General features: G+C 52.1%; 2 protein-coding genes across 6 annotated transcripts in view; both read left to right on the top strand.

Moving 5' to 3' along the window:
* LOC138749041 (sprouty-related, EVH1 domain-containing protein 2-like) overlaps positions 1–5,050 on the top strand; it is a 28,104-nt gene extending 23,054 nt beyond the window's left edge. For both annotated transcript variants that reach the window (XM_069910073.1, XM_069910072.1), the window contains one exon: positions 35–5,050. In XM_069910073.1, coding sequence (XP_069766174.1) covers positions 35–574 — 540 coding nt within the window. In that variant the 3' untranslated portion in view covers positions 575–5,050. The remainder of the gene's footprint in view (positions 1–34) is intronic.
* Positions 5,051–8,919: 3,869 nt separating this feature from the next.
* Positions 8,920–23,893, top strand: LOC138748681 (gametogenetin-like). Of its 4 annotated transcripts, none has more exons than XM_069909286.1 (4): positions 8,946–8,969; positions 20,007–20,051; positions 20,148–22,514; positions 23,562–23,893. In XM_069909286.1, the coding sequence occupies exons 3-4, from the start codon at positions 20,179–20,181 to the stop codon at positions 23,686–23,688; spliced, it is 2,463 nt and encodes an 820-aa protein (XP_069765387.1). In that variant the 5' UTR covers positions 8,946–8,969; positions 20,007–20,051; positions 20,148–20,178; the 3' UTR covers positions 23,689–23,893. The 4 variants fall into 4 exon arrangements, with proteins under 4 accessions (XP_069765390.1, XP_069765387.1, XP_069765388.1 ...); XM_069909285.1 differs by lacking the exon at positions 8,946–8,969 and adding an exon at positions 15,803–15,852; XM_069909289.1 differs by lacking the exon at positions 20,007–20,051 and having other exon boundaries at positions 8,920–8,969.
* Positions 23,894–24,126: the final 233 nt, after the last annotated feature.

Genomic DNA, 24,126 nt, shown 5'->3' with positions numbered 1-24,126 from the left:
AGTGGTCTCTAATGCCCTCCACCTCCCCCTCCAGGTCCAGAGCAGGACGTCACGTGAGGAAGAGGAGCTGGAGGCTATCAATCCGTGCAAGGACCTGTTGGTGGCCAAGGGCTATGAGGACTACCGGAGAGCTGCAGAGCAGGGTCACAGAGAGGGGCCAGCAGAGATCCCTCTCCAGGAGCCCCGGGGTGCCATGCCACTGCAGCTGAAGAAGGCCCGGGAGTCGTGCGGTCCAACCCGGTGTATCTACTGCCGAGGTGTGTTCGGTGCCCGGGAGAATGGGCGGGGGAAATGCCAGGATGCCCCTGACCCCCTGCAACGATGCCTGCACCAACTTAGCTGCATGTGGTGCGCCGACTCACTGCTCTACCACTGTATGTCGGACGCCGAGGGCAACTACACCGAGCCCTGCTCCTGCGACACCAACAACCCCCACTTCTGTGCCCGCTGGGTGGCCCTGGCCCTCCTCTCCCTCGTTGTGCCCTGCATGTGCTGCTACCTGCCACTGCAAGCCTGCCACCGGTGCGGTCAGTGCTGGGGTTGCTGCGGGGGCCGACACAAGGCAGTGGGGTGAGCCGGGGCTCCCAGCTAAACCCACCGGCCGCTGCCCCAGCAGAGGGGGGAGACTTTCACCAGCAGCTGAGAACAGGGTGAGCTGTCCTCACGGACCACACTCGTGCAGAGAGGACTGCAGGCTTCCTGAGAGGTCAGTCTGATCATCTGATCAGGTCAGATTCTGTTTATTGTCATGTAATAAAAAAGAAACGTAATATTACACAAAATTGCCTTTATTCTGCCAAAAGGCAGACAAAGATTTGCCATCGGCCTTGCCTGGCGCTCCTGACAGTCAGAGAAAGATGCACATAAATTCAGCTGGTCTCTTGCGACAATGGTCAGTTCTCTCCACAAAATCCCTCCTCCCTCAAACACTCTCGAACCCTGGACTTTTAATTATTTAAATTTAGACATAGAGACCCTTCTGTCCCATGAGTCTGTGCCACCCAATTAACCTACAAACCCTGTACACTTTGGAAGGTGGGAGGAAACAGGAGCACCCAGGGAAAACCCATACAGACACAGGGAGAGCATACACACTGCTCACAGACAGAGCGGGATTTGAACCCTGGTCCCGATCGCTGGTGCTGTAACAGCGTTGCACTAACTGTGCCACCCCAATGATCAGTCGGTGCCTTTCATATAAATTTCTTCTGCCGTTACAATGACCCGTCGTTGTGGATCGGCCTCCCACCGAGCTCTGGAGGATCCTTTTATTTTTTTTCCTTTTATTTATCCACAGTCCATGTTCCCGACTACCCTGGGAGAAGTCAAAGGCTGGTTCATACATACACATACGTCCCTCTCCTGAACATGCACAGCCTTGTATATGCCTGCCTGTGCATAACATCTCCTTCTCTCTCATCTGCCTCCGCCAACATGTGTCCACCTCCCTCCCACCGCTCTCCCAATCCTGCACTATCTGTAAGAAGTTTGCACGTTCTCCCTGTATCTGTGTGTGTTTTCCCTGGGAGCACCCACCCTCCAAAGCATGCAGGATGTAGGTTAATCAGATGTAATTGGACGGCATAGCTTCATGGGCCGAAATGGTCTGTAACCGTGCTGTACATCTAAAAAATTTAAATTTAAAAGTTTATTGAAACTTTGTTCAAACAGTCACCACAGGTGAAGGCATGTCCAGGGCGCTCAGCCAGGGGAATGTTTGCTCACACCTTCACCAAGGAGTTGTGTGTTGCTTCGGAGAACATTTACAATTTTAAACTTTTATTTAAAGTTTTATTTTTTAATTTATTTATTTTTCAAAAAACAATTATTTATTTCCTCGTATTTTTGCCTGTTGTTGGAGTTTCTGATTGATTGCCAGATAATGGAGATTTTACTGTATTATCACCACTTCTGGCTTGAGCCCCTAAGAGATTCAGCAGGTGTGACTTATAACCATAGAACACTACAGCACAGAAACAGGCCTCTTCGGCCCTTCTAATCTGTGCCTAGTCGCACTGATCTGCACCCAGTCCATACCCCTCCCATCCATGGACCCGTCCAAATTCCTCTTAAATGGTAAAATTGAGCCCACATTCACCACTTCAGCTGAAAGTTCATTCCACACTTCCACCACTCTCTATGTATAGTTCCCCCTAAACTTTTCCCCTTTCACCCTTAACCCATGTCCTCTAGTTTGTATCTCACCTACCCTCAGTGGAAAAATTCTGTCTATCCCCCCCACCTCATAATTTTAAATACCTCGATTAAATTTCCACTCATTTTTCTATGCTCCAGGGAATAAAGTCCTAACCAGTTTAACCTTTCCCTGCAACTCAGTCCCTGAAGTCCGGGACTTCCTAGTAAATCTTTTCTGCACTCTTTCTATCTTATTGATATCTTTCCTGTAGTTTGGCCTCACCAATGTCTTATACAACTTCACTTCACCATAGCTTCCCAACTCCTATACTCAATACTTTGATATCTGAAGGCCATTATGCCAAAAGCTCTCTTTACAACCCTATCCACCTGTGATGCCACTTTCAGGAAGTTATGTCTCTGTATTCCCAGATCCCTCTGTGCCCCATCATTTACTGTGTACATCCTTTCTTGGTTTGCCCTTCCAAAATGCAACACCTCACACTTGTCTGCATTAAATTCCAAGTGCCATTTTTCAGCCCATTTTCCCAGCTGGTCCAGATCCCTCTACAAGCTTTGAAAACCTTCCTCACTGTCCACTATGCATCCAATCCTAGTGTCATCTGCAAACTTGCTGATCCAATTCACCACATTATCATCCAGATCATTGATATAGATGACAAACAACAATGATCCCAGCACCGATCCCTGAGGCACACCACTAGCCACAGGCCTCCAGTCTGAGAAGCATCACCCACCACCATTTTCTGGCTTCTTCCATCCAGTCAATGTCGAATCCAGATCACAGCTTCACCATGAATACTGAGTGTCTGAACCTTCCTGACTAACTTCCCATGTGGGTCCTTGACAAAGGCCTTACTAAAGTCCCTGTAAACAACATCCACAGACTTTCATTCATCAACTTTCCTGGTAACCTCCTCAAAAAACTGTATAAGAATGGTTAAAAATGACCTTGCACACACAAAGTCATGTGACTATCCCTAATCAGTCCCTGGCTATCCAAATAATTGATATCTGATCTCTCAGAACACCCTCCAGTAATTTACCTACTACTGATGTCAGGCTCACCGACCTATAATTTCCAGGGCTACTTTTGGAGCCTTTTTTAAACAACAGAACAATGTGAGCTACCCTCCAATACTCCAGCACACCCTCCAATAATTTACCTACTACTGATGTCAGGCTCACCGACCTATAATTTCCAGGGCTACTTTTGGAGCCTTTTTTAAACAACAGAATAACGTGAGCTACCCTCCAATCCTCCAGTATCATACCCATGACTAAAGACATTTCAAATATTTCTGCAAAAGCCCCTGCAATTTCTACACTCGCCTTCCTCAAGGCCTGAGGGAATATCTTAACAGGCCCCGGGGATTTATCCACCTTTATTTGCTTTAAGACAGCCAGCACTTCCTCCTCTTTAATCTGTTTCGATTCCGTGACCTTGCTGCTTGTTTTCCTTACTTCCCACGACTCTGTGCCTGTTTCCTGAGTGGATACAGATGAAAAAAAAATACCATTTATGATCTCCCCCATCTCTCTTGGCTCCATACAAAGTTGATCTTCAAGGGGACCAATTTTGCTCTTAAACTACCTGTAGAAACCCTTGGGATTTTCTTTCACGTTGTCTGCAAAGCAACCTCTTGTGTCTTCTTTTAGCCTTCCTGATTTCTTTCCTGAGGTTTCTCTTGCATTTTTATACTCCTCAAGTACCTCATTTGCTCCTTGCTGCCTATTACCTGCTGTACACCTCTCTCTTCCCAACCAGATCCCCAATATCCCACAAAAACTAAGGTTCCCTGTGCCTGCTAACCTTGCCTTTAATTCCTGACAGGAACATACAAACTCTGTACTCTCACCTTCGTCTCTAGCCCGTCCAACCTTATCCCGTCCGACACCCTCTGACGATAGATGTGCTGACAATAACTCTATTTCAGGGATAAAAAGGGAGAGGTTTAGGGTATTTCTGTTCCCAGCATTGAGGGAGCATAATACCGTGGATCTCCCAGTGGCCACCCATTCCAATTCCCCGACCCATTCCCTTGCCGACATGTCTGTCCATGGTCCCATGCTTTGCCAGACTGAAATCACCACAAATTGGAGGAACAACATCTTCCATCTGGGTACCACCCCCCCCCCCCCAAACAGATTACATTAGCATCGACCTCTGGTTTCCGAAACCCCCCTCCTCCCATCCTTTGCCTCCTGTCTCTACTTCTCTCCCTTTCTCCTTTCACAGAGCCCAAACTAATTCTTATCATATCTTTTGTCTGTTGGTCTGGACGCCTCCCTTTCCCCTTCTGCTTTTTACTCACACCTCAAAGAAGGGATCAGGCCCAAAACATCAGTAATATATCTTTACGTCCTGTGGACACACAAGATTCTGAGAGCCACAGTCACGGTCGACAGTCATCACCTTATTTCCAGGACAGGAATAGCAAACACCAGAGAACGTGTACAAAGTGACATTTAGCGGAGACAGCAGGGTAGGTTTTTTTTATATAGAGTGGTGGGGGCCTGGAAGGCTTTGCTGGGGATGGTGGTGGAGGCTGGAACATTAGGGACATTTAAGAGACGCTTGGACAAGCACATGGATGGAAGAAAAATAAAGGGTTACGGGGTAGGGAGGGGTTAGAACTTTTTTTAAAGTGTATATGTGTCGGCACAACATCGAGGTCCGAAGGGCCTGTACTCTGCTGCTCTAGGTTATGATATAATCACCATTTTAAAAGACTTTTTTTAAAAGGAATGTTTTAAGTCTGTAAATCTGCACATGAAAAATCCCAATGTACTGTAACAATTGTTGAGAAACTATGTTATCGGTGACAGAACTGCCACCGACACAATCTTTATCCCGTTGACTCTGGGAGGGAGATGATCCCACAATCCATTCACTGGCTTGAGGGAGGTGGCAGGGGTGGGGGGGGGGGGGGGAGAAAGGATAGAGCTGCACTGGGTGGGAATGTTGCGCCCAGACTCATCATGTGCCCACCCCGATTCACCACCTGGTACCGCGAGGTAGGGAGACCAGCTGAAAGGCCCACCCCAAGGACCTGGTCATGGAGGCTGGGAACTGGGCAAAGGGAGAGGGACATTAGCACAACACAGACCCAAAGGTGACTTGCCCAGGGCTGTGAATTCAGCGGCAACAACTTATCTGAGGCACGACCTGTTCATGTATGGGGAAAACGCAGTTATTTACCCCTTTTAGGGGGGGGAGGTCCCTGTAGTAATGGGGCTGGGACATGAGGAAAAAAAACCTTATGAAATAATACTTGTAAGTGTAAATTCAGAGGTGTCTGGAATATGTGTATGTGATTTCCTTGTATCTGTCATGTTCATATAATTGTACAGATCCAACTTTGCATCCCCATCAAACCAGAACCAACTCCAGGTCTCTCTCATGTACTGTAGTTGTTTGACCAATGTTTTATAAGAGATACAGTGAATCTTTGGTGGGTTGTAATCCCGTTTTATTGTTCCATATCTGCTGCATTGTCCACTCTGTATTGTAAAGTCGATCCTGTGAGTGAGGAGGTCCTCAGGGGGAGGTGACTTTAGATGCTTCTCCCCACCCCTGTTTTGTCAGAGAGTTAACCAGGAGCTATTTCTCTGACCCACCTTTTTCTAAAAAAGTGTTATTTAAAAGTGTGAGCAAGGGTTTGTGGCAAATTTAAATTAAAAAAAAAATGTATTTAAAGAAAAATGGTTTTATAGTAAAAACACATTTTTCCAATTCTCTCTTTTGTGTCGTTATTTGAACGGTTCGTGGGTGGTTGGATGCTCAGGACATACCTTCCCTTAGATGGGCTGCGGTTTGTGAAGGAAACGCTGGCGAGAAACTCCATTGGGCATTGGGTGAGGCACAATGTCCATCGTCCACCTGAGCTCCAGATCCGAACCTCCGACACGATCAGGAAGCCTCACCGCCCGAAACCCTTCTTGCCCTCAGCGCCCTCTCGAATCCCGGCTCTGAGAGCTGGTTCCCGTGAGCCGGTCTCCAGCAGTCTGAGTGGATCCCTCAGCCGCTGAGCCCCTCGCTGGTCCGCCGCCATGGTCACCGTCCTGTAGGCTTGTCTCCTCTGCTTATCCTTCTCAAAGGAGTGGGAGGGTGTTCTCCCATTACCGGTGCCCTGCACCCATCCGCTGCTCCCCCCCCCCGTCTGCAACTCTTCATGGCCCAGCACAGGTGCTGTCATCTTGGGCACAGAACTCGGCGGTTTCTCGATTCTAGTTTTAAAACACTGTCCACTCCTCTAACAGACTGTTTAACGCCTGTACGGAGCAGCCGGCATTAGGACTGGCCAGTTGAAGCCTGAGGAGCAGCCCGGCGTCTCTGCTCCTCATTCTCCCAGGTTCACGCCAGCAGTAGCCTTGCCAATGCTTTTTTAAAATTACATAGTACCTTAGAAGTGGCAGTACAGGTGGTCATGGTTCGTGTGCCGTAGCCAAGCAAGCTGGAACGTGGCAGCGAGGTCCTTGGGTCGTAGGTTTTATATCGGAGTTACCTTCTCCTATGCAGGTTGCTTAACCGGGCTGACGAGGCCTGCCTCCCCTTTTAGGTCGAACCATTTCTGGAGATCTACGACTGCTGTCCCCAATTATGGAGTGGTGTGCCCTGGAATCGGCCTGCGTGCAACTTTCCGTGAACCTCTCTTTGCAGACGATGCCGCGTTAGTTGCCCATTCAGAGCCAGCTCTCCAGCGCATGATGTCCTGTTTTGCGGAAACTGCAAAAGAGTTTGCGGAGGAGCTAGTGGAGTTGTTCAAGTGAACCAGTACGGACTTGAAGGGCCGACGTGGCCTGTTTCCGTGCTGTAAACGGTTATATGCTTATATGGAAGTCAGCCTGAAGAAATCTGAGGTTCTCCATCAGCCAGCTCCCCACCATGACTACCAGCCCCCCCCCCCCCCCCCACATCTCCATCGGGCACACTGAACTGAAAACGGTCAACCAGTTTACCTACCTCGGCTGCACCATTTCATCTGATGCAAGGATTGACAACGAGATAGACAACAGACTCGCCAAGGCAAATAGCGCCTTTGGAAGACTACACAAAAGAGTCTGGAAAAACAACCACCTGAAGAAACACACAAAGATCAGCGTGTACAGAGCCGTTGTCATACCCACGCTCCTGTTCGGCTCCGAATCATGGGTCCTCTACCGGCATCACCTACGGCTCCTAGAACGCTTCCATCAGCGCTGTCTCCGCTCCATCCTCAACATTCATTGGAATGACTTCATCACCAACATCGAAGTACTCGAGCTGGCCAAGGCCGACAGCATCGAATCCACGCTGCTGAAGACCCAACTGTGCTGGGTAGATCACGTCTCCAGAATGGAGGGCCATCGCCTTCCCAAGATCATGTTATATGGCGAGCTCTCCACTGGCCACCGAGACAGAGGTGCACCAAAGAAGAGATACAAGGACTGCTTAAAGAAATCTCTTGGTGCCTGCCCCATTGACCACCACCAGTGGGCTGATCTCGCCTCCAACCGTGCATCTTGGCGCCTCACAGTTCGGCGGGCAGCAACCTCCTTTGAAGACCGCAGAGCCCACCTCACTGACAAAAGACAAAGGAGGAAAAACCCAACCCCAACCAACCAATTTTCCCTCGTAACCGCTGCAACCATGCCCGCCTGTCCCGCATCGGACTTGTCAGTCACCAATGAGCCTGCAGCAGACGTGGACATTACCCCTCCATTAATCTTCGTCCGCGAAGCCAAGCCAAAGAAAAATAAAGAACAGGTGGTCAAAAAGGCTCTTGGCACATTGTCCTTCAGCAGTCAGAGTCGAGAAGTCGGGAGGTCCTGTTGCAGTTGGTGAGGTCCCATTGGGAGGATTCTGTTCCGTTTTGGTCACCGGACTGCAGGAAAGGTTGGAGCAAAGGATGTTGCCAGGACTTGGGGGCCTGAGCTACAGGGAGAGATGGAGCAGGCGGGGGCTTTAGTCCTTGGAGCGTTGGAGGATGCTCCAACTACATTGTGGTGTAGTCTTGAGGGAGGGATTTATCGAAAATTGGAGAGGTGGATGCGTCTGGTTGGACAGTGCCCAGACAGAAAACAAGGTGTTGTTCCTTCGATTTACGATTGACCCTAACCCACCCCCATCACTTCAGTTTCTATTACCACCCAATTAACCCACTAACCCCATACGTTTTTGGAAGGTGGGAGGAAACCCACAGACATGGATTCGAATCCAGCACTGTCAGGAGTTTGTAGGTTCTCCCCGTATCTGCGGGATTTCCTCCCACCCTCCAAAACATACCAGGGGTTGAGGGTCAACTGGGCGGAATGGGCTCGTGGGCCAGAAGGTGCTGGATGTCTTCATTTCATTTAAGTTTAAAGATTTAAGACATACCAAATCGCAAACTCCTTGGGAAGTTGGTGAGCCTTTACCAGGGAAGATCTGGACATGTGAAGCAGGGATTGGGAAGAAATGTGGAGAGACTCAGCAGGTCAAACAGGGCACATTCTACAGCAAAGAGGAAGGTACACAGGCAACGCTGAGGGCTTGAGCCCCCATCAAGGTGTAGGCTGTGAATGGGCGCGGGGCTGGATATCTGCCGACTGGTCGCCTTGCCCGCAGGGAGGGTAACTGCAGTGGGTGGATATGAAGGTGCTTTTGCGGCTCGAGCAGCGCCGGGGGTGGGTGGGCGAAGGAAGGGGGGATTCGGGGGTGGGCTTGCATCCCCACTGCGCTGTTGTTTTCCGACCCGAGCCCCGCGTTCGAGAACGGGTCGACGTTGTCTCTCCCCATCGCGGGACGTCCGGACAGCGAGCCGGGAGAGGCGGCCAGGACCCTGGAGCAGGTGAGCGCAGCTCCCCGTGCCCAAAACCCGGCCTCGACACACGGACCAGGCCGTTCGGCCCCACAGGACCCGACTAGTTCATCCCCACCGGTCAGAGAAGAGCTTTGCTTTCAGATACCGATCCACGGCGTCACACTGTCTCCTTCTCCCCACATCCCCCCCTCTCTCAACCCCTCTCCCCCTTTCCCCACATCCCCTCTCTCTCTCTTCCCCGTCCCCTTTCACAGAGCCAAAATCAAATCTCACCTCTCCTCTGATCATGTCCAACTAACACCGTTTGTTGGTCTGGACTCCTCTCCCCGGCCGGTCTTCAGTCTTCCCTTCCTGTTCTGTGCTTCTCCCTTGAAGGCCCGAACCATCAGTAATCTACCTTGACCTGTGTGCGCTGAGAGACCGGCTGAGTTCCTTCAGACGCTACTGTGGATGAGATTCCGAGTCACTGAGTCGACCCAACTGCCCATGCTGACCAGAACGTTCCACCCACACTGGTCCCACCTGTCTGCCTTTGGCCCATACCCCTCTAGACTTGTCCTATCCATGTGTTTGTTCAATCTTTTTCTTAATCATTGCAATGGAACCTGCCTCCTGACAGCCAGTTCTACACACCCACCAGCTTCATTGTAAAAACATGACCCCTCAGATCCCCCTTAAACTCATGTCCTCTGGTTACCGATTCCCCAACTCTGGTCAAAAGGATGTCTGCATTCACCTGATCTATCTCCTGATTTTATGCATCTCTCAGGATGTCCCAGTCTTGGCCGAACACATATCCTGGAGCTATCGTATCCATGTGACCATCGGAATCTATCCACACTAATCCCACTGTTCTGTAGGCCAAGAGCTATCCTTAACCTCTGCCCTCTCTCCAACAATCTATTTCCTTCCCTTCTTCGCTCCCACCTGGATAAACCCATCACATCTTGTACATTAGCCTGTGTTTCTCCCCCTTCTCCTTCCACCTTTTTAATTCCTGCATCTCCCTGATATGCAGCTTTGTGAAGAAGGGCTCTGGACTGAAACATCGATTGCCTTTTACTTCCTGTGGGTGCTGTGTAGCCTGCTGAGTTTCTCCAGCACTTCTGTGCACTGCCCCGGACCCCAGCGTCTGAAGGTTTCCTTGTTGACCTCAATATAAGAAATAGGAAATGTTTTGCTGAGTGTATTGAGATTGGCCATTCTCCCAGCCCACACCACGGTCGCTGATTGTCTTACATCAAAAAATTCTGCTGATCGCTTGAATATTACCAGTGACCCAAACTCAACACTGATGGTCACTCTCTGGTCACTGCCCCATTCAATCCAGGAGTAAACAGGACAGGCCTTCAAACCCACAGGAGATGGCAGATGCTGGAATCTGAAGCTAAACACAATCTGCCAGAGGAATTCAGTAGGGCATGTGAAAGAAAAAGAGCTGTTGATGTTTCGAGCTGAAACCCTTCATCAGGACTGAGGGACGCGAGTGCAGGAGCTGTGTCGAGGACAGGGTGAAGGTCAGGATCCCACATGGGACTGGCACAGAAACCAGAGGTGAGATACGACAGGCAGATGCTGGGCAAAGGGAGAGAGAGGAATAGATCGGTAGAATGCAGAGAGTCTTTTATCCCAGAGTAGGGATATCAGAGGTTTAAGGTGAGGGGGGAGAGACTAAACAGAAATCTGAGGGGTAACCTTTCTATACAGAGGATGGTGGGTGTATGGAACAGAAGAGATGGTTGAGGCAGCTACTGTTGCAACGTTTAAGAAACATTTGGATAGATAGGATGGGTTCAGAGCAGAGATTTTCAAACTTTTTCTTTCCACTCACATCCCACCTTAAGTATTCCCTATGCCATAGGTGCTCTGTGATTAGTAAGGGATTGCTTAAAGTGGTATGTGGATGGGAAGGAAAGGTTTGAAAACCATTTTCAATTGTACCAAATTGACTCGTTCTGTTTCAGAACTCCAAAGGAAATGTGACAATGACAATTTTTCTCAAGCAAAATATTTCAGTAACAATTGGGTCTACAGCAACGATTCTCAACCTTCCCTTCCCACCCAGTTCCCACCATAAGCAATCCCTTGTAACGACGGCAACTCTGCTCCTGCAATAACACACACAACCAGACGGGTTGAGCTCAGTGAGCAGACTCCTCTATTGCAGACTGCTGGGCTGCACTTATACTTCCAGCCGGACCTGGCTGAGAACTGCGCTGGAGGGCGCTGGCGTAATCCAGGTGTCACGTGGTCCCCAAGCATGGGTTTCTGAGCCCCGAGCTGGAAGGAAGGGGAACACCTGATGGCGCCATTTTGGCCGGTTGCCCCACCACGTGGCTTACAAGCGAGACCAGTTTGCCTGCCTTGTGGTGAGCCGCCACACAGCCCCCCCCCCCACCCCCAGAACTGGTGCCAATGTCCTTTTTTGCCGGGCGGCCTCGCTTCTTGGGCTGTGCAAGGACCACGGGCTCAGTGGGATCGAGGTGCGCTGGCTTCAGCCTGTCCATGGTAAACAGCTCATGCCTGCTGCCCAAGTCCAGTATGGACATTGAGCCGCAATGCTGTATAACCCTGTACAGCCCCTCGTACGGTCGCTGCAGAGGTGCCGCGGTCGGGCCCCACCGAACGAAGGGATTGTGAGGTGCGTTGACGAACTCACCAGGTAGTGCCAGCGGCGCACTGTAGACCAGCTCAGCTGATGACGCCTGCAGATCTTCCTTGGGAGTGGAGCGGATGCCCAGGAGCACCCAAGACAGTTCATCCATCCAGTCGGGACCGGTGAGGCAAGCCATGAGCGCTGACTTAAGGTGGCGGTGCAGACATTCAACCAGTCCATTGGCCTGCGGGTGGTAGGCCGTGGTGCGGTGTAGCTGTATCCCCAACCTGTTGGCGAGCTGTGCCCAGAGCACATATGTGGACTGGACGCCCCGATCACTGGTGAGGTGAGCTGGGACGCCGAACCAGGCAACCCAACCATGCAACAGGGCTCAGGAGCAGGAGTCGGTGGAGGCATCTGACATCGGGATCGCCTCGAGCCAGCGAGTGGTGCGGTCCACCACCATAAAAAGGTAACGGTTGCCTCGGGAAATGGGTAAGGGCCCAACAATGTCTACGTGAATGTAGCTGAATCGTTTCCGGACGTGCTCGAACTTCTGTACGGGCACCCTGGTGTGTCTGTGCACCTTGGACGTCTGGCCTAGCCCACGATCTGCTTCCGCAGCCCATGCCATATGAACCGGTTGGCCACCATCCAGACTGTGGACCTGATGGACGGATGTGAAAGGTCGTGCATATTTTGGAAGACCTGCCTACGCCACTGCTGCGGAATCACTGGCTGCAGGGTGCCCAAGGAGATATTGTACAGGATGGTACCTTCGCCGCTCAGAGTCGGGAGGTCTCGGAACCGCAAGCCGATGATGGCGGTCTTGAAGGCCCTCGTCTCCTCATCAGCTTCCTGGTCCAGGGAGAGCTGGTCGAAGTCGAGGCCAGGCATCAGCGTGCAGATAGCTGGTCGCGAGAGTGCATCGGCAACCACATTGACCTTCCCCACCTTGTGCCAAATATCGGTGGTAAACTCCAACACGAAAGAGAGGTGACGCTGCTGGTGGGCTGACCAGGGATCCTTTGCCATCGCGACGCCTGGGTGAGGGGTTTGTGATCAGTGAAGATGGTAAAAGTCCTCCCCTCCAAAAAATAGTGGAAATGCCGCACCGCCAGGTACAAGCCCAGTAACTCGCGGTCGAAGGCACTATACATGCGTTCCGGCAGGCGGCAGGCGGCTGAAGAATGCCAGCGGCTTCCAATGTCCATTCACCTGCTGCTCCAGGACGGCACCGATGGCTGTGGCAGAGGCATCGACAGAGAATGCCATATGGAGGTTGGTGTGCGGGTGGGCGAGCATGGTGGCCTTCGCGAGGGCGTCCTTGATGGCCTTGAATGCGGTGCAGGCTTCTGGGTTCCAAGCGAGCGTCTTGTGCTTGGCTGTGATGAGGGCGAACAGCGGCTGCATGATGCGCACAGCTCCCGGGATGAAGCAGTTGTAAAAGTTGACCATACCTGCAAACTCCTGCAGCCCCTTGAGGCTGTTCGGGCGTGGGAACTCCCTGATGGCAGCAACCTTTGCAGCGGCGAGCATGGCTCCTTCGGCCGTGATGTTATGACCCAGGAACTGCATGGACATTTTCCCAAACTGGCACTCGACCGGGTTGATGGTAAGGCTGAAGTCAGCCAGTCGGGAGAAAAGGGCACGTAGGTGGGCCTTGTGTTGTGCCCGGTCCTTGCTGGCGACAAGGATGTCGTCCAAATAAATAAAGATGAAATCCAAGTCCCTGTCCACAGAGTCCATGAGGCACTGGAAGGTCTGAACGCCGTTCTTGAGCCCGAACGGCATGCACAGGAATTCGAACAGGCGAAAGGGGGTGATGATGGCCGTCTTGAGTATGTCCTCAGGGTGCACCGGGATCTGGTGATATCCACGCACCAGGTCAACCTTTGAGAAGGCCCTCGCACCGTGCAGGTTGGCCATAAAATCCTGGATGTGAGGGATGGGGTAACGATCAGGAATGGTTGCTTCGTTGAGCCGTCAAAAGCCTCCACAGGGACGTCGGCCACCGGAGGCTTTCGGGACCAGGTGGAGCGGCGAGGCCCACGGGCTGTCGGACCGCCGAATGATCCCCAGCTCCAACAGGTGCGAAAACACCTCCTTCGCTACCTGGAGCTTATCAGGCGGGAACTGGCGTGCCTTGGCGTGAACCGGTGGGCCCTGGGTGGGGATGTGGTGGTACATCCCCTGGGGCAGCAAGGCAGCGGAGAACTGTGGCTTGAGGAGTGTCGGGAACTCATCAGAATCTGCTGGAACTCGTCTCTGGGTATGCTGATCGTGGCCATCTGCAGTTGCTCTGAGCGGGAGGCGTCGAGGCAAACGGCCTGGAAGGTACAAGCGTCCACCAGGTGCCTACCTTGAATGTCCACCAGAAGCCTGAGTGCGAGGAGGAAGTCTGTACCCAGGTTGGCAGTTGGGAGGGATGAGACGGTGAACCTCCACACAAAATTCTGTTGGCCAATCTGGAAGTGGACTGTCTTGTCTCCATACATCTGGATTGCCATTGCGTTGGCCGTACGGAAGGGAGGTCCACGAGGTCAATTCCTGGCTTCGATGGCCATGGCTGGTATGATGCTGACCTGGGCTCCAGTGTCAACGAGGAACTGCCGGCCGCTGACTGAGTCCCGCAGGTAGAGAAGGCTGTGTCCTTGGCCAGCCGCCGCAGCCATCAACATCAGTCAGCTTGGTCGTTTCCCTGGAACGAGCAGGGCTGACGACACTTCCGAGTCTTGGCTCACCAGCAGTGATGGTAGAAGCAGAGGCCTGAAGCAGATGCTATGGTCTTGGTTATGCACTTGGGGGCCCCTGCAGGGGCCGGGCGCTCTACCACAGCGCTAGGAGCGGATTTGGCATGGTCATGCACTTGCCCCATAACCTGCTGGGGACTTTCTGGGAGACCTTCCTCGGGTCAGTGAAGCTCTCCTGAACCAGCAGCGGGCAGATGTCCCCGGGCATATGGTCAAAGAAAATGCGCTAGAAAAATGAGCAGTTGGTGTGCTCACCCATGAGCATCTCGTCCATCAGTTCCATCGGGGACCTGTCCCCCAGGGTGTCGAGGTGCAGCACCCAAGCAGCATGCTGGTGTCTGGATAATCCGAGGGACCAGGTAAGCACTCGCTTGATGGTCTCGTACTTGTCCTCAATGGGTGGGTACTGAACAAGGTGCAGCATGCGACTGGCGGTGGCCTGGTCCAGGTCAGCAACCACATGGTAGAATTTGGTTGTGTCAGACGAAATCTGGCGGAGGTGAAACTGGGCCTCCGCGTGGATGAACCAGGTCTCCGGCTCCTGAACCCAGAATTCAGGCAGTTTCATGGCTAAAGCGCTGATCCCAGGCTAGCTCATGATGGGTTCAAAGACATTTGAACCAGTCGGGGTCACCAATTGTTGCATCTGCTACATTGCTCCTGCAATAACACGCGCAACCAGACGGGTTGAGCTCAGTGAGCAGACTAGTTTATTGCAGGTTGCTGGGCTGTACTTATACTCCCAGCCTGAGAATCGTGCTGGAGGGTGCTGACATCATCCGGGCGTCACGTGGTCTCCAAGCGCGGGTTTCTGAGCCCCGAGCTGGAAGGAAGGGAAACACTTGATGGCGCCATTTTGGCCAGCTGCCCCGCCGCATGGCTTACAAGCAGGGCCGGTTTGCCTGCCTTGAGGTGAGCCGCCACACCCTTACTAATCACAGAGACCAATGGCATAGGGATTATTTAAAGTGGGATGTCAGTGGAAAGAAAAAGTTAGAAAACTACTGCCCTAATTCAACTCCACTGAAGCCAGAAATCTGGACCTTGCACCTTTACTGGGGAGAAGAGGCTAGAAGATTCTCTGGAAGGGGATGGCGAGAAGCGAGGGATCTGAGAGTAGGGGTAGCCTCCAGGTGGAGCAGGGATCTGATGCAGGAGGAGGGGGGGGGGTGCACTGCCTGTGTTGTGAATATTTTCCCTCAGAATGCTCAACTGGGAAGAACAATTAACACCATGCCTTTACAGTGCCAGCGATGGGTTTGAATCCCACACTGTAGAGTTTGTACGCTCTCCCTGTGGCTGCGTGGGTTTTCCCCAGGGGTTCCGGTTTACTTCCACCCTTTAAAGCGTACAGGGTTGTAGGCCATTTGGGGTATTTGGGTGACAACAGGTGTCATGAGCAGGAAGGGCCTGTTACCGTGCTGTATCAGTAAAATTAATTGACTTCGAGTCACAATGCCCAACTGTGACATCACTAAACTCTTCCTGTGACATTACTGATGGAGATATAGATGTCCTGAACATTAGTTTGTTAATTACACTTCAGCGATCCTCACCAATGGTAAGACATCCTACACTGCTTCAACAAGAATAGATGGATGGCATTATCATCGATTTCTCTGGTTTCTGTAAAGAACCCACCTTCATCCTCAGTCACCTTTCTTCCAGCTCGCTCTCTTCCCCCCCCATCTACTTATGCAGAGCCAAAATCAATTCTTACCTCTCCTCTTATCCAATGAACACCTTTTATCTGTTGGTCTGGACTCCTTCCCCGGCCAGCCTTCCCCCTTTCTCTCGCCAGTCTAATTCAGACGCCTGTATTTTCTCACTTATTCCTTGAAGGGCTCAGGCCCGAAACATTGGTAAATTATCTTTACTTCCTATGGACGTTTTGAGACCAGCTGAGTTCCTCTGGGTCTTGACAACAATCACAGCGTCTGCAGACTTTTGTGTTTCACTCCATGTACAGTATTGGATCTGCTCCAATGACTGGTCCAGAGAGAGGTGCGTTGATGGAAGGTGTGATGGAGCAGAGGGCGTGTTTCAAGAACGATTCCCAGAGCTCGGGACCCAGGAGATGAAGGATAGTTGATGATGGCTCAGTTGAACTCGGGAGTGCTTCACTGGCCAGATGGGGAAGGAACACAGGAGTCCCAGATAGGGAGGGCGATGGGGGAAGGAGAACTTCAGAATGAAGGGATTGGGGACTAGGAACAAAGGGACTAACAAGTGAATGCAAGTTGGGAGGCAGGGATGGTGGAAATGGGAGGCAGGAATGATGGAGTTGGGAGGAAGGGATGGTGGAAATGGGAGGCAGGGATGGTGGAGTTGGGTGATGGCTGATTGTAGCAGTGGAAAGAGACAGTGTAGTTGGAGACCTTTACCTATCGCCATCCAGATGCACCTCCACCTATTCCTCCCATTCAGACTCACCTGCTCTCTCTCCCTTTGCACCACCGCCCCTTCAGTTCCATTTGCTTTCTTTATACCACCATTCTCACCTGTTACCAGTTTCCAGCACTGACAGCCTTTGTCTTCTCATCACCCACCTTGAATGACTCTCGCTGACTGAAGGTTAGGGTCACAGATTCACCCACTGTGGAAACAGGCCCTTTGGCTCCACCTGCCTATGCCAACAAAAATATCCCACCTGTCTGTGATTGGCCCACATCCCTCTAAACCCATCTGCCCAAATGCTTCTCAAACATTGCAATAGTCCCTGCCTCATCCACCTCCTCCAGTAGCCCATTCCACCCACCCCCCTAAAGACAAGCTTTCCCTCAGGTTCCGGTTCCCACCCCCACCCCCCCGCAACCCTGAACCTCTAGTCTAGCCCTGGTTAAACAGAAAAGTCTGCAGTCACTGATTGTAATGCAACACACAAATTTGCTAGAGAAACTCAGCAGGTCTTGCAGCTTCATTGGAAGTAAACAGTGGCCAACATTTGGTGCCCAAGTCCTTTATCAGGGTATAAGCAAAAGGTGGACAGGCACCTGAATAAAAATGTGGGGGGTGGGAGGAAGGGCCAGGGGGAGGAGTACAGGTTAACAGGTGCGAGGTCATTGGTAGATTCAGGTGAGAGGGTAAAAGGGGGAAAAAAGCTCTCTGAAGGGAGTGGGAGATGGAGGGATCAGGAAAGAGAGGGACTGGGGCGAGGGGGCCAATGGAAACCGGAGAAGGCAATGTTAATTCTGCCTGGCTGGAGGGGGCTCAGATGGAATACAAGAATCTCCAACGTGTCCACATGCGGTCATGACCTTCTCTGCAAAACAATGGCTGGCTGCACAGTCCTGTGAACAGGTGAAGTTGGGAAGATATGGGGGGGTCCTGAAAATGGGGCAGGTCGATCAGGAGAAGGGGGCATCAGCTCCTCCCTCAACCTTTGCAGGCAAAGTGGACCCAACCCCTTCTCACCATCATGTCCCCACAATATCCCAACCCAACAATCCAATTTTAGAAATGGTAATTCACCCTGTTTATGTTGGGGTGAGGTTGGGGCAGTTCAGGATGTGGGATGGGGATGGCAGTGGGAGCAGTTCCACTGACCCACATGTGAAGGAGGGCTTCAATATTTGGAACAGTCCTGGACTGGATTTCCCACGAGGGGAGCAATTTCTCTCCACGTCCTTGTTGAGTGAGGTGTTGCGCTGAGATCTGTGGAGAAGGATCCCAGTGGATGAGGAGGGGGACAGAGGGATATGTAGTTCAATGGGTGGCAGCTGAATCCTCCCCACCAACAAGAGCATCAACAGGGAATGTTACCGTTGGAAAGTTGCACTCGATCATCAAGGACCCACACCCCCCACCACACGCTCTGTTCTCGCTGCTGCCATCGGGAAAGAGGTATCGGTGCCACAAGACCCCCCCACTAGGTTCAGGAATAGCTGCTCCCCCTCCACTATCAGACTCCTCAACAACAAACTCAATCAGGGCTCTTGTGCATTTTATCGATTGTATTTTTATATCTCTCTATATTGCAGTTTATTTACATTTCTTTTTAAATTTAAACAATTTATTTTTTAAATTTAAAAATACAACACAATAGACCATTTCAGACCACGAGCCCGTGCCAAACAATTACACTCAAGTGATCTTACACCCCCCCCACCATACGTTTTGAACAGAGGGAGGAAACCAGAGTATTGGGGAAAGCCCACAAAGACTTGGGGAGAACATACAAACTCCTCCTAGAGAGCGTGGGATTCGAACCCCAGTCCCGATTGTTGGCGCTGTAACAACATTGCACTAACCGTACCATATTTATTTGTTTACATATGTATGTTGAGTCAGTTTTCTTTTTGCACTGAGAATAAGTGGTAATTTTGCCTGGCCCACAGGAAAAAGAATCTCTTAAGAAAAGGTTGGACAGGTATATGGATGAGAAGAAGATGGAGGGTTATGGGCATTGTACAGGGAGGTGGGACTAGAGAGGGGTGTTTGGTTCGGTGCGGACTAGAAGGGCCTAATGGCCTGTTTCCATGCTGCTGTAATTGTTAGGGTTGTATGTGATGTATGTACGCTGAGTAAATCTGAAATCTGTTGGATAAACCAGGGCTTGGTGGTAGTGGTAGGCAGTCATTGGTTTAAGTGGACGTGATTTACCATGGGAAGGGGGTTGGAATTGGCTGCTGGGATTACTGGTTCCCTCTCAATGTTCCCTGACTGAGACATAGAATGGAGGTCCTCTGAGATCTCCCATTCCCCATTTACCAGTAGAGCGGTGATGGTCTGTGACTGAGACCTTGAAAAGTGACACACTCAGCACATTGGTGGTACAGTGATTAGCTCAGGTTCAGATCTGCCACTATCTGGAAGGAACAAGAATACAACTTTACAGCACAGTTCAGGCTTTTCAGTCCACAATGTGTGCCGACCTATATAAAGCTACTTAACCTTCCCTCCCTCACACCCATAACCCTCTATTGTATTTACATCCATGTTTCTGATTGAGTCTTTGATATGTCCCTATTATTCCAGCCTCAACCATCACCCTCAGTAATGCATTCCAGGCACCCACCAGTCTCCATGTAAAAAAAAAAGGAACCCTGTCATCTCCCCTATACCTTCCTCCTCTGGTGTTTGCTGCTGTCGTGCCCGCAAAAAAAGCTGCTGGTTGACCACCCTGTCGATTAAGTCACCTCTCATCCTTCTTTGCTCCAAAGAGAAAAGCCCCAGCTCTGCTAACCTAACCTTCCAACCCAGGCAACATCCTGGTGAATCTCCTCTGTCCCCTCTCCACAGCTTCCAGATCCTCCCTGTAATCAGGACACCGGAACTGAACACAATATTACGTGTGGTCTAGTCAGAGTTTTATTGAGCTGCATCATTACCTCACAGCTCTTGAACTCAATCCCCCGACTAATGATGCCCAGCACACCATAGACTTCTCTTAACTGTCCCATTAACCTGTGCGGCAGCCTTGAGAGAACTATGGATTTGGACCCCAAGATTCCTCTGTTCTTCCACTCTGTAAAGAATCCTGCCAGGTACTCTGCTTTAACGATTCTCCTTCTAAAATACATTACCTCACACTTATCCAGATTGAACTCCATCTGACCCTTTTCCATTCAACTCTGCATCCGGTCTATATCCTGTTGTAACCTATGACAACCTGTACTATCTACACCAGCTCCAACCTTCATATCACCCTCAAATTTATGGACCCATCCTTTCCCTCCGTCGTCCAGGTCATTTATATATTTTTTTAAATCACAGAGCTGGGGTCCCGGAACACGTATCGCCGATCTCCATTAGTTTAAGGTGAGAGGAGAAAAGTTTCGGGGAGATGTCAGGCCGAAGGGCCCATTCTGGAATGTTCTTTGTAACTAACTGTGGTGAAATGTTGCTGCTTTGCAGATGACAGGATGGGTGGAACTTGGCTCTGAGAATGGGCAACACGCATTCAGAAAGCCCCGTCCAGCGGGAACGCGACCTGCAGCCTCAGGCCGGGCAGGAAGAGGCCAGCTGGAGATCCACTTCCAACACGGATGAGCCGCAGAGGGGGCCGCCACTCACCCATGGCGTGGACCCCGGGGTTGACCATCAGGACTCTGGCGCAGGCCAGGCGCCAGTCTCCGGAACACCGGTTGTCACGAAAGTGAAGCCAGGCCTGGGGAAGAGGAAGATCACCAAGGGGCAGAAAGGGGCCTCCAGCCAGCTGGCCAGCCAGGAGCCTGTGGGCCTGGCCCGTGAAAGGCCCCGAACCCTGGCCACGCCGGAACAGGCCAGGGCCCGTACATCCAAAACCAGCACCGACTCTGCCATTGCAGCTCTGTCTTCTGGTGACCATGGCCCAGGAGGCGCCGCAGGGCAGGAAGTGCAGCCGGGGGGCTCTGCCACAGTCGAAGACAGGGACACAGAGAGCTTGCACCAGAATCCCTCTGACAATCCCAGTTTGGAACCCCGGGGGCAGGGAGAGCCTGCTGGAGCTACCCTCAACCAACAGGCCATGGTATCCAAAGCAAGCAATCAGGCCCAACTGCCCCAAGGTGCACATGAACCCCAGAGTGAGCTGTCCAAGGGCCTGAGCAGTCAGACCACCACCAACGGCAAGGAGTCACCCTGTAGGCTGATCAGGCTAAACATCTTCCGGCCCCCATACAGCCCCAGGCTGCCCTGCGACAAGCCAAGGAGGGGTCAGGGCAGTGGAGAGCAGGGGGCAGATGAGCATAGTGGACCAAGATCCTGTGGGTGGGAGGGGGAGCCCAGCAGCCCGGTCACGGGAGCCAAGGCACCTCAGAGCCGAAGCCTCATCAGTGGTCCCACCAGCAGCAAGCAGGCTCTAGCCTTGGAAGCCAGCCTGTCCACCTCTGAGGGAGGCCTGAATACCCATTCTTCCATCACCAAGCCTGGTGCTCGGGCAGACCCAGCCCAATGCCCAAGGGGAAGTACTGTTCCTCCGACCAATGTGGCCACACTCTCACCCAGTGCCAAGGCAGTACAGGCAGGCAGAAGGGGCATCTCCTATGCTGAGGTTTTGAAGCAGGTACCCCCACAGAGGTGCACCCAGGAGAGCAGGGTGCCCTGGCCCGAGCTGAACAGTGCCAGGGAACTCAGTGAGATGCCAGCGGCCTCAGACGCCACCTCCTCAGCCTCCAAGAAGAAGCTGCCCTTCTATGAGCAGTTGATCGCCAGCCTGAAGAGCCAGGCCCAAAGGCAGAAAGCGGCCAAGCCATTGAGGCCTACTACCAGCCAGGAAGGCCTGGCCAGTCTAGAGGCCACACAGGAGGTCTCGGCCCTGCCTAGCCCTGAACTGCGGGCCAAGGCTGGGGCTCCCCACTTCCCGCAGCCAGACTCCCACACCACCTTCTGGTTCCCTGCACACATTCCAGCTAAGCAGCCAGCAGACAAGACAGTCAGCAAAGCAGTGCCCAGGATGCAGCCTGTCTGCGAGTTCCGTGTGCAACCAGAGGCCCGGGAACAGGGCAAGACGTTCCCTGCCCAGCGAGGCGCTCCTGTTGTATCCCCATGCCTACCCACGAACCCTCCACCGCGCTTCATGCCCACGGACAAAGGAAGGCCTCAGGCCAGCCGCCCAGCGCTACCTCTGCCAGGGCAGGAAGCGAGGGTCTGTGGTGAGCGGCAGCTGATCTCCAGGCCTGCGACCTTGAGTCTTCCATCGTCCCCCCAGCCAGTGATTGCCACCCCACCCCTGGAGAAACTTCAGGCCCATCCGACAATCCAGAGCCTGGACGAGTGCCATGCGGAGCCTTTGCCTCAGTGCTGGCAACTCCCCGAACCTGCTCCCCCAGCTCAGCTCCACCTGCCAGTCCCCTTCACCATCCCGCAACAGCCGCCCTTGGCCACCTGGCCTCAGCCTTCTGCCCAGGTGGAGGGAGAATTGGCACAGCCACAGAAACAAATCCAGGCCCAGGCTTCGGCCTGCTCCACGGCCCTGCTCCAAGAGGAGTCCAAACCTTCGGCCCCATGCTCCCTCCAGTTTCAACCACCCATCGTCAGGCCTTGGAAGCAACAGCGACTTCTCCCTCGGGGCTGTGGCCAAGAACCACACAAGGCCAAGTCTCAGAAGCAGACCAAAGGGAGGAAGGGCTTGGCCTCCTGCTCAAGCCTGGCCCAGGAGCTGGCGAAGGAGAAGAATGCAGCGCAGTGGCCAGTGGGGCGCTGGATGCCGTTCCAAGTGGACAAGACATGCACCAGGAAGTGTCACTGCCGCCATCGGGTGGACCAGGGATCCTTGCACCTACCGAGGAACATCACCACCTGGTGAGTCGGCTGCTGTCCCCTCCTGGTCCATCCTCTTCCCCAAACCAAGTACGCAAGTCGCTAGCTCTGGTGGGATGTTTCCCTGAACCCTCCTCTATCTCCCGTGATTGAACTCGCATCCACCCACAAGAGGCCACAGTCTACCAGCCTCCAATTGGGCACCAAACACAAAATACACACCTGCAGATGCTGTAAATCTGAAATAGAGAGTGCTGGAAACACTCAGCAAGTCATGCAGCGTCTGTGGAGAGTGAGCTGATGTTTCAGATTGAAGATTCCCCTTCCCGGTCCTCTTGACCTTTCTCCTCTTCTTCTGATCTGATCTGAAACATCTGATCCTCTTCTTCTGATCAGCCGGTCAGTCAGAAACAATTTCTGGCTTTTCCTGGGGCATCAAACATTGCACTGAACACTGGTTGAGTAAATTCCGTAGATACGCATGTAATAGTCAATACCTTGCAAAAGATTACCTCTGTATTTTTGGCCCAGGCTGACCGCCCACCCTCTCACCCGCCATCCCAACCGTGGACTCTGGTCCAGGCCCGGGCCTCCCACCCATCTGAGCTCTCGACACCTTGGCCACCCGCCCATCTGAGCTCCCGGCACCCCGGCCTCCCGCCCATCCAACCTATCGATGCCCAGGCCTCCCACCCATCTGAGCTCCCGACGCCCCGGCCGCCTGCCTCCCTGAACTCCTGATGCCCCAGCCTCCTGCCCTTCTGAGCTCCCAACAACTTGAACAAGGCAAGTACTTATCGCTGTCAAAAGTAGTATGCATTTAATAGTCCATTGGTCCACAGAATTCGACATTTACACGAGTCCATGCGGTAATTGTGAATCATTTGCATGCTGGTCCTGACACTCTCTCCCACCACTGATACGCTCCCAGAGATTTGACAATTCTGATATGTGGTTTCCCAGGTTACCGTTCCCTTCACTCACCCCCAAATCTCACTGGCTCGTCTTCCCCCTCCACCCCTCTCTGCACTCCAGTTTACTCAATTTTAAGATCCCCATGCTATCCCTCACTGCTATTCCTTCTCACAGGACCAACATCGTGAGAGAACCCTTCTGTGAGACACCTTGGGCAAGGACAGCCGTACTGGCAGCGTCACTGGTCGCTGGGACCAAGTTCTGCTTAGATCATTTCAAAGCAAACAACATTCTCAACTAAAAGACCAGAAAGGAAGCCCACATCTCAAGGATATTTGTAATATTTTGAAGATTCCTGTAGACCCATTTTTTTGGACATTGTGAACATTTTCCAATCCTAGATGGAATTTCATGAATTAAATCACTGCTGTTTAAATGCTCTGCTTGTCGACCAAGTTGTCATTTAATGGATCAGGTGAATCAATAAAGTTCGCAAGTAAACTGCTGCAACTTTTTAAATTTCTGATGCAAAATGCTGAGGATAAAGTCCCCTCACCACTCTTTCCCCAGCCCTTATACATGCTATGTTCTAGAGGAGCCACACTCAGCACTCCCAACAGTTCCCCAGGAGGCCACAGCACATTTAAGTAAAAGCCTGCTTTTCTTTTCACCTCATGCAACGTTTTTTTAATGTTTTTTATGTAGTCGGTAGAAGAACAGAAGAAACCAAAACTTGACT

The sequence above is a fragment of the Narcine bancroftii genome, chromosome 13 (genome assembly GCF_036971445.1).
Source record: "Narcine bancroftii isolate sNarBan1 chromosome 13, sNarBan1.hap1, whole genome shotgun sequence".
Lineage (NCBI taxonomy): Eukaryota > Metazoa > Chordata > Chondrichthyes > Torpediniformes > Narcinidae > Narcine > Narcine bancroftii.
This window is presented reverse-complemented; position numbering and strand designations above follow the sequence as displayed.

Excerpts from the sequence above, each read along its gene's own strand:
- LOC138748681 (XM_069909289.1), top strand. The coding sequence starts at position 20,179 with ATGGGCAACACGCATTCAGAAAGCCCCGTCCAGCGGGAACGCGACCTG. Across the intron at positions 22,515-23,561 it reads CCGAGGAACATCACCACCTG|GACCAACATCGTGAGAGAAC; the intron begins GTGAGTCGGCTG and ends TCCTTCTCACAG.